The sequence below is a fragment of the Athene noctua genome, chromosome 8, assembly GCF_965140245.1.
Source record: "Athene noctua chromosome 8, bAthNoc1.hap1.1, whole genome shotgun sequence".
NCBI classification, from domain to species: Eukaryota; Metazoa; Chordata; class Aves; order Strigiformes; family Strigidae; genus Athene; species Athene noctua.
The window spans coordinates 17,076,430-17,086,388 of record NC_134044.1 but is presented as its reverse complement, the minus strand read 5'-3'; the positions used below and the strand labels follow the sequence as shown (position 1 = coordinate 17,086,388).

General features: G+C 46.1%; 1 protein-coding gene across 1 annotated transcript; it reads left to right on the top strand.

Moving 5' to 3' along the window:
- Positions 1-1,645: 1,645 nt before the first annotated feature.
- CLDN16 (claudin 16) lies at positions 1,646-8,733 on the top strand. The gene is made up of 5 exons (XM_074912508.1): positions 1,646-1,759; positions 6,486-6,588; positions 6,847-7,011; positions 8,067-8,258; positions 8,594-8,733. Exons 1-5 carry the CDS (start codon positions 1,646-1,648, stop codon positions 8,731-8,733), a joined length of 714 nt encoding a protein of 237 aa, XP_074768609.1.
- Positions 8,734-9,959: the final 1,226 nt, after the last annotated feature.

Below are 9,959 nucleotides of genomic sequence, written 5' to 3'. Positions count from 1 at the left end.
ACCTGGGACTTTTGTTTACTACCTAGTGTCTCCTAAAGTATGTGCTGAGGACATCTTCTGCAGTGTGACCTCTGAGGAACAGAGTGATCCTGGGATCAAGGCAAAAGATTGTTATCTCTGGCAGCAAAACTGCCTCATGTAGTCATGATAGGAATTATGCGGGTTATATATTGCAAGAATAATAAACTTCTTATTGCCTTTGTATTTGGAAGGAAATCTCGGAGAAAGCAAGCTTTGAGCAATTCTGTGAAAGTACCGATTGGCTCCATCTGGAGGTGACAGCTGAGATGACAGACACCATCAGTTTGGGCAAGCAGATTGTAAACAGATCTGAAAGCAGAGGGAAAAATCTGCTCCTCAGGCTTATCTTGAAGACTTGCCCACTAAAGGCAGGTCTCCAATTTTTTATGGCTTCTCTTTTCAAAAATATAGATCACTGAGGATGTGATGGTTTCTGTGCATTTGTACCTTTTGGTTAGGAGGAATGTCTAGTCTGGTTCCTGGAAGGTGCCCTGGAGCCCTGCTGGGTTTCTTGGCACTGTGAGAGGAGCTGCTGAGTGAGAAGCCTCCATACAGAGGCCCCATCTGTTTGTCCCTGGCAGCCTGCGTGACCCCTGCTCCCCCAGGGAGTCCTGCAGGGAAACGGGACGGTTGCAATGGCAGTAAGTGCACAAGCAAAATCCAACGACACAAAATGTCCCAAACTGGCACTGGCTTGAAAAGTTCAAGATTCCCACATGAGTCCAGGGCATGAGAAGTATCTAGGTCTGGCTTAAATGCAGAATAGAATCATAGAATCATAGAATGGTTTGTGTTGGAAGGGGCCTTTAAAGGTCACCTAGTCCAGCCCCACTACAGTGAGCAGGGGCATCTTCAACTAGATCAGGTTGCTCAGAGACTTGCCCAACCTGACCTTGAATATTTCCAGGGATGGGGCATCTACAGCATCTCTGGGCAACCTGTTCCACTGTTACAGAGCTCCAAATCTGAGCTGGGATGGTTGTTGGTGTTGCTCTGGAGACCCATGACCGCTACCTTTTTCCCTTCCCAGTGACATTCCTGCATTGAACTAGGTCATCAATGCATCAGAGACCAACAGAGTAACTAAAGGGCCTGGGATCTACCCCAGCCCATTTTACAGGTGTTTAGTGCTAGGGCACGATCCAGTGTCCATGAATAAATACGTGTGTGTGCATGAGAGCTCTTCTGTGTGTCCGTTAGCAGTGCTCAAAACATCTGCCCCGAAGAAACAGTTTTGATTCTTTTTTTAATCCATACTTTGCCAAAACCTGCAAAGGTTTTCCTTGCAAGTCCAGGAGTTCAGTTACCTACATGCCACTTCTGCACAATCCCATTTCTCTTCAGCCAGGCATGACAAAAGCTTTAACTGTGCAGGGCGGATTGGCTGCAGCAGCTCCCGTGGGCACTCTCAACCTCCTCCCGTCCCTGTTGCAGGTGAGTGTTGCTCCTGTGGCCACCACTGACGGATAGCATCTGCAGAAGTGAAAAGTTTCTGCTGTTCATGACCACTGGAAGAGTATAGTGGTGACCTGGGACACTGACACTCTAACTCTACCCCAGCTTTAAGAACAAGAGCTGGGCACTGTTTTTCTCACCCCCCTAGATGTGCTGATCACCTGCTGGCATGAGGTTTTTCCTCCAGTATGTGGGCTGTTTTTTTGCTTTTTTCTCTACTGGATTTTTGATAGCATCTACCTGGACAGACTGTTGGATGGTGAACGCTGATGATTCCCTGGAGGTAAGATCAGGGTGAGGAGAGCCTGATCTCCAAAGCAAATGTGTCCTAGAGAGAGTTTAGTTCCTAGTATCATTGCTCCATTCATGTACTTTTTCCCTGTTGTGGTCGGTGAAAGTGTATGAAATGAAATCAGTGACTCTGGCAAGAGCAGGTGAAAAGTGTTATTTTGTGTAATTCTCTCATCCAGACTTCGTTATTGAGACTCTGCTCTTGCTTAGTAAGTTCAGGAAAGGTCTACAGGCTCTGGGTTTAAATGTGCATGAACTTGAGTGCTGTTATCCTGCAACTCCAACCTGCATGGATATTTTGGAGATGTTTCTAACTCTACAGATCAGACTTCTTGGTGGAAAAGTCCAGTGTGTACACCTGTGCTTTTCAAGTCTTTTTCTTAACAGCCATTGAGCTATAGGGCTAGCAGAAAATTATGGGGAGGATGGGGACTAGCATCAGATCTAGCACTGAAAAATATCTTCTTGAACTTGTGCAGACATTAGAACTCTCATGTTAGAGAAAGGTATTGGCAAAAGTATATTGCAAACAGCAAGGTAGCAGAATGCCACACACACGCAAACTGTACCCCAGAGATTCCAGACCCCGAACCATCGCCGTTTCTCCAGAGCTCAGTACTACAAGTTTGTATTTTCTTCCCAGAGCAGCCAGCACTTTCTGTACATTTAAGGGTTGCTGGTCACAGCGTGGGTAAACCTGACACTTAATGCAGTGAAGGTGAAACACCTTCCAAGACAGAGTTTGGCTGAATATATCAGGAGGAAACTTTCTATCCGCTATCCAGCATGGGAAAACAGATGAGCTTCTCTGCACTCAGTGACTGCAAACGTTTAGCTGCATAGCATGAAGGGATGAATTATCTGAGAAGGCTAAAAGTGATTAAAATAAAAATACCTTTTTTTCTCTATGCCACAAGAAATCACATCAATCTTACTGCCAATCCCAGCCTTTGGAGGTGATTGTAGATGTTGAGGTGGTCACAGATCCAATGCAATGAGGTTGCTGATGGTCACAAGTGAGACACTTTTCAGGGAAAACAGTGTGCTGTTTCAGGGAGAACTGATCCTGACAGGGATATCACTTCATTTATCGTCTTAATTTAAGAGATATTTTAGATTCATTTCAGGAAGCTGTGAATTGCCTGGAGTCAGCTGTAGATATCAGTATACTCAGAAAAGCCAAACAGATCCCAGATTGTGCCATCATTTCCAAGAAACACAGAAGAGGGAAACCCAACTCCTGAGCAGAGTGAGCCCGGGAAAGATCCAGTCCGTTACTCCGAGGCTGTGTAACCTTGTCTTCTTGGCACAAAGGCACCTGCGCTGGGCTGTCACAAAGTGCGCCATTAACACCCACTTTGGTTATTAGCAGCCACTACTCTCACATTCCTGCTCTGAGTGTGAATACTAAATAGTGGAGAAAAAGGCCCCCAGCCTTAATACCTGACCGACTGATCTCCTTAATGGCCCTAATGACTCACTGCCTCTCTCAATAGGGGAATGCAGGCAAACCATCCACGGCCAGAAGGGTGTGGAGTCCACAGTGACTCCTGTTTTCAGCTAGAAAAAGGCTAATTCAGGCAAATTTGACTTCAGGAGAAAGGAACTCCAATCCTCCAGGCTAGAAAGCCGCCTGGCTTTGACCCTGGCCCCCAGCAGCCGGGGAGGATGAAGCCTCCTTGTCCCGCTGGAGAGGAGCCGCCCTGGAGAAGGGCCAGGGGCGGCGGAGCAGCCGCCGGAGGGCTGGGGGGCCCGGCCGCGCTCCTCTCAGCCCCCGCCTCCCCTTCAGAAACTACCAAGTTTCGGCAACACAGAAAGTGCTTTAAGCTGGTGCATTCCGTGTGAGCATCAAGACAAGCCTGGGTGAATTTTTGCAGTAATTTGTGCTGGAAAAAAACCATAATCTGCTTCCCGACAAGCGCTGTATTGTGTACACAGTCCCTCCCTGTTGCAGGCTGATTAAAAATATAAAATATTACCACTACTGTTAAACGCTGCCTGTTTTACTCTCGTGCTGGGCTTGTAATCGTTGTATGCTGGCATCTCCTTACAGTGCAGTAAAACACTGTGACTAACATTGCTCACATGCTTGTCTTCTGTGCTTTCCCCAGAAGGGGAAGTGTCTTCTTGTTCTGTCTTCTTTTTTTTAATTAGAATTATTTTAATATTAATTATACATTATGCACAGGATATAATTATATATGTATTAGAGTAGTTATGCAGTTTATGTTTTACATGCATATTTGTGTTAGGGAAAGCAGGTCGTGGCAATGTGTTTCATAACCAAGTGGGAGATGAGGAGTTTGGCCGGGATGTTTAGCTTCTCAGGGAGTCCTTGGCAGGGCCCAGGGAAACTGGAGCAGATGTGCTATGGGGGGGGGAAAGAGGTTATGGGGAATTAGTGCTCCCAACATGGTGCAATGGTCTGGCCATGGGATGGAGAAATGCATGCCCCCAGCTGACAGCCCAGCCAGCCCTGACCCCTCTCCCGCTAACAGCAGCGAGTTCCCGAGCGCCTGAGGGTTTGTGCTGTCTGGGCAAAGGCAGATGCCCGAGAGTGGTTTGGGAGCAGATTAGCGACCAGAAGGACAAAACGTTCACAAAGCAGAGGTGAGCAAGGGATGGTCAAGAAGGTTAAGAGGCAGATAACAAAAACTAGAACGGCTCAGCAGTGGCTTAGGCCAGCCACAGGTTCCCCCTCTGACGTCTGTTCCCATCACTCCTGCAGCAGGCAACGATATATTTATCCCTGGGTGTGCATGTGCTGCAGAGAGATGAGCTGATCCCTGCTTCTGCCCGGTTTTGGTGCTAGCAGGAGTGGGTGGGAACTGAAACACCCCAAGACATACAAAATATCTATCAAGATTTTTCTAGTCTGGGAAGGGGGCTCTTTCACAAGATAGACCATGATCACAACTGTTGCACCTTAAGACCTGTTTTGCTTGGAGGCTGACAAACCCTGGAATCCTGTTAGTCTTTATAAACAATTTAGACAAAGATGCTGCTTGTAAGATTTAAAAAACAATACAGATGCAAACAAGTGAGGAAGTAACTTAGTATTAGCTGAATACAGAGTAGTATGAATAAGCCTACGGTGGTTTGGGAGGAACATGAAATGATATAAATACAAGTGGAACAAAATGCATTTTAATAAAAATATGCTAATTTCAAGCACAACCTGAAAGGTGGTGGGTTAAGACAGAAGAGGAGCTGCAGTTGGATTAAGAGGGCCATGGTAAAAACTTACATCTAATATAAACATGGCAAATTGTTTTACATGACACCGTTCTCTTGAAAAACACAAAATCAATGAAACCAGATTTTTCCAGCACTGCTTCTCATTTTTTGTGATATTTTTTGTTAAACCTGCCATGAAATTCTCAGAAATTGTAAGTAGTTTTAATCTACATGAAACAAAACATATGGATTGTTTTAATTGAAACATAAATAGTATCTTTTTTGCCAGTCTGAAGTAACGAATTATTTTTACCCACCTTTTATCCACAGTACAGTATCATGGAGAAGGTGTACAGTTTGGGTCGGACATGGTATTGTGGAGAAAATATTACGGTTGGCTACAGGCTTCAGTATATCCTGAATGAGACTTTATTAAGTGGCTGAGATATGTTATTATCTGCTTTGTGATTTATACAGTGCAAGAAAAATTAATTTATTGTGTCATCCAAACAAGCCGAGTCCCCTTGCCTTGAGTGAAACCCATTCCCCGGGAGAGTTTCTCCTTCCATTAACTGCAGTGGCTGTCGCTGGCAGCAGTGGGGCAGGCTGGAGTCCAAAGCTGCACCGACATTAACTCTGCTCCTTGTATGAGCAATTCCAGGAATGTTTTAGAGATGCTTGTTGCCGTATTTGCATTGGTAATGAAAATACCTCCCATATTAAAGAGATTTATAGAAGGCTGGGCTGGGAATGGTATCTACGGCTTCAGGACAGTGGAGACGACTAGCCATGATGCTACTGCGACGTCTACTGAGTCTGGATGTCTCAGTGATGAGTGTGGCTCGGGCAAGCGTGGTCCCATAGCCCACAGCGCACTGGGAGCCCCAGGGCCAGGATCAGCACTGGCTGCCTCTCATTTTCCAGCCAGTGTTTATAGCTGAGTCATTTAGGGGCAGCCCTCCACACGTGTCTGGAGAGGGGCTCACATCCACACCTCCACTCTGCAGCAAAGCACTCCTTAACCACACCACGGCCACCTCCCATTGCGGGACCAGCTCCTGGTGCAATGCCTGCCTTGCCAGTCATGCTCCCCTCTGAGCTGCTCCTTTTTGGCAGGAGGATGATGTAAGGGGAGCATGGACAGCAAAGTCTCAGGTCATCTGGTCCATAGCCCTGCCCAGCTCAGTCTAGACAAGCATTTGGCAAGGAGTGATCAAACCTGCTCTTAGATCTCTCCCGTCAGCCACCTCCCAGCTCCTCCCAGAAATTTCCTTCAGGATTTTTATCCTTACAAATATGAAGGGTTTTTTTCCTAATGTCTAATCTGAATTCCTTTTGCTCTAATTTAAGACCATTAGTAGGGACATAGAAAACATTGTCCTTTTTCTCCATTCTGCCACTTTTTTTATTCTTCAAGCTAAACAACTCCAGCTTGCCATCAGTGTAACTGGACCAGGATTTCTGTTGAAGGGCCTAGCTGATCGTCTGCTGTGTTGGGGGATATATTCACTTACAGTCTTATTTGTCTTCTCAACCCACAGGTGAGTACAAAATGCCGTGGCCTGTGGTGGGAATGTGTCACAAACGTTTTTGATGGCATCCAAACTTGTGATGAGTATGACTCGATTTACGCCGAGCACCCTGGTATGTAAGAGTCAAAGATGTTTCTACAAGTGGGGGGGACACCTTAATGTAGACTGAAAGAGCATCTATTCTTCTCAGTGACAGATAATTCAGTGCAGAAACATATTCGAGATGTTTCTTTTCTCAGTGGTGTATTACTCCCAGGGGAAGCTGGAGAAAGCTTCACCCCAGAAAAAAATGTTCCCACAGGATCTGACCCCATTACCTGCCCACATTTCCATTCCTTGTGCACTAAAATGATCTGGTTTTGTCCTGCAGTGAAGCTGGTGCTGACCCGAGCCATGATGATCACAGCAGATATCCTGGCAGGATTTGGATTTCTCTTCCTTGTCCTGGGACTGGACTGCGTGAAATTCCTTCCTGATGAGCCACTCATCAAGCTGCGCATCTGCCTGGTGTCTGGAGTTATGTTGCTCATCGCAGGTATTCCCCCGCTGCACCCCCATCCTGCAGGGCACCCTTTAGCGAAGGGGGGAAGCTTCAAAGCCTTCTCTTATTTTGGGGAGAAGACTTGGTGATTTTCTAGAGGGTACACATGAGGGAAGGATCTTTATTTGCTTTATTTGTGCAATATATCTTCCTCTGTTCACTGCCTGCCCCTAACAACACATAGTTGAGTTTATCCAGTTTCATTTCATGGATTGACCAAGTGACTTGGCTCTGAGTTGGCTGACTTCCATTTACTGCTGTTTTACTGTGAAGTCAGTGCTATTGATAAAGCAGAGAGACCTAATTGCTGAAGGACTAAAAAGTCCCAGCATCCTGGTTTGATTCCTAGCTCTGCCACAGATTGTGTGACCTTGGGCAAGTTACTTATCCTGAAATCTCTGCAGCTGATCTCTAATAAAAGGATAGTAACACATCTGCCCCTCCTAGGTGATAAATACCCGAGTGACTGTTATGGACAGTGGGAGAATTTTAAATGCAAAAATAAATGGACAGCCATCTAGGTACCAAGTTATTTCATCTGATTTTATGCCAATATTGGGCATCAACACTGCTTCAGCGTAAGCAGATTTAACACATAACTCACCCCAGCCCCTGGGAGCACATGTAAAACACTTTGAAAGGTTCTTTTAAACATCCTTCATTCACCTCCCTAAGTTTGTGTAAAAACCACTGTCAAAGTTCTGAAAGTCAAAATAGAATAGTAACTTCACAGCAGGTTGATAAACAAGCTAAGGGAGGAGTTTTCTGCCTTTTACTGCAGGAACCTGAGTGCTACCAAGTAGCACTGATTGTGTCTGTAAGTGCCAAGCCACAAAGTACAGTCTCTGCCCGACAGCGCTCCAGCTGGTATTAGTAGGAAACAGGGTAAATCCGCCCAAGTCACTGGACTGACACAGAACAGGGGCCTAAACCTGTCCATACTAAAATTTGACCCAGCAGATGAAAGGTTATAGCTCCAGATTTTATACTGGTGATCTCCTTGTGGTCCCTCTGGGAGCTGTGTGTGGTCCCTCCCTCCTGTCCTGCAGGTCTCCCAGGCATTACTGGCTCGGTGTGGTATGCCGTTGATGTCTACGTGGAACGCTCCTCTCTGGTCTTCCACAATGTGTTTCTGGGCATCCAGTACAAGTTTGGCTGGTCGTGCTGGCTCGGCATGGCAGGGTCACTCGGCTGTTTCTTAGCCGGGGCCCTGCTTACCTGCTGCATGTATCTCTTCAGAGGTGAGGAACCGTGGCGGGGCTGAAACACAGTTCAGAGATAGATCCATTGCTCAGGGCCTGCTACAGGCACACAGGGTGGGGAAGGTCCTCCAGGGACATACTTCAGGATGGTTGCTCAACGCCAGTAGCGATATCTTCGGCTGTAAAATGGGAATAGTGTTATTTCAGCAGCTCTAGAAAGAACATCAAAGTGTCCAGATGGGAGCTGAGGTGTAAGTATGACATACAATGTGTTATTATGTCATATCTCGGAGTGCTGCTTTCTCTGCATTTCAAGGCTTTGCAGCTGAAAGTCACTCATTAGCAGATCCTGTTTCTCTCCCTGTGCCTCACAGAGACCAGCTCTGGAAGACTCCACTCTGCTTACTTCTTGAGGAAAGGCTATTCCTCAGCTGGAACAGTTGTAACAAACGTGCATTTGCCATCCTCTCAAACAGCTACTGCCAAAATGTATGCAGTGGACACAAGAGTGTGAGGAGGAGGTGAGTACTCCAGAAAGAGCTCTACTTCTGTTTGTAGTGGATTGTGCAGAGACCCACGCTCCTGTGGTTGTGATATAGATGCAAAGTTAAATTTCAAGGATATACTGTATGCCACAATGTTTGCACTATGAAAGCTTAAAAAATCCCCTTCCTTCTAGAAAGTAATCTTCGAGGAGATCTTGCTTTAGGGATTCCTGTTGTCTTGAGTGCTGAGGCCACTTGCATAAGCATAAACTGAAAGAACCAACACAAACTCTTGTAGCATTTGGCTCAACACTATCAGCACAAGTGAGATAAAGCAGCTGCTCCTGGATCAGACCCCAGTGTTCAGCATGAAGATCCCCAACCAAGGTGGATCTGTTCCATGTCGGGCAATGTGTTGACGGAACATACAAAGAAGAAAATACAGGCAAAGAAAAGGACTGATCGTCTGGCCAAGATCTGGACCCTGTGCACCCAGCATGCAGTCTGCTCCTCTTAAAAGGTAGATGGAGAGCTTCAGCAGAAGATGAAGAGCTGTGTTAAATGTCTGGACCTCTCTTTGGCCCATGAACCTCTGCACTGAGGAAATGCTGCAAATTCAGGTGCATTCTTCCTTGCAAAATACAGTCCTTCTCAGTAAATGTTAAAGTGTACATTACAGATGCTCTAGACTCACTGGGATCTGGAAATTTCAAGCTTCTTTCTGCTTAGTAAAAATTTTACCTGGACAAAGTGAGTGAACATCCAAGCTATGACCTTGTGTGTGACAGTATGTCTATACCAGCTAGAAACCAGCATAAACAATAGTAAAATCTATTGGCCCTTTCTATCAAAAGGTATTTAAATCCAGTTCAGTACTGCTGTCCCCTGCTGCAATCCAGGCTGCCATAGGCTGGATCAAGTTAGAGCATCACTCATATCTTCACTAGGGTGGGTAAAAAAACCTGTGTGGTTTAGCATGTTTCCTAAGGGTGGAATTGAAAGTTCTTACACGTGTTTAACAGTAAGAGATGCTGAGACACGGTTTTCTTAGGGTTGGTAGGAACTGCCCAAATCCGGTCCTTTTTAGCATGGGCACCACATCGTATGGTCACGGGCACCAGGGGTTGACAAAAGGCTCTCAGCACGGAGATATACCTGCTCAGGGGCAGTGGAGAAACAACAGTGGAGTCTCGGGACAGTGGTGCGCACAGTGGTAGGCTTCCTCCATTGACTGCTTGGTGGGTAGTCTGGGTGG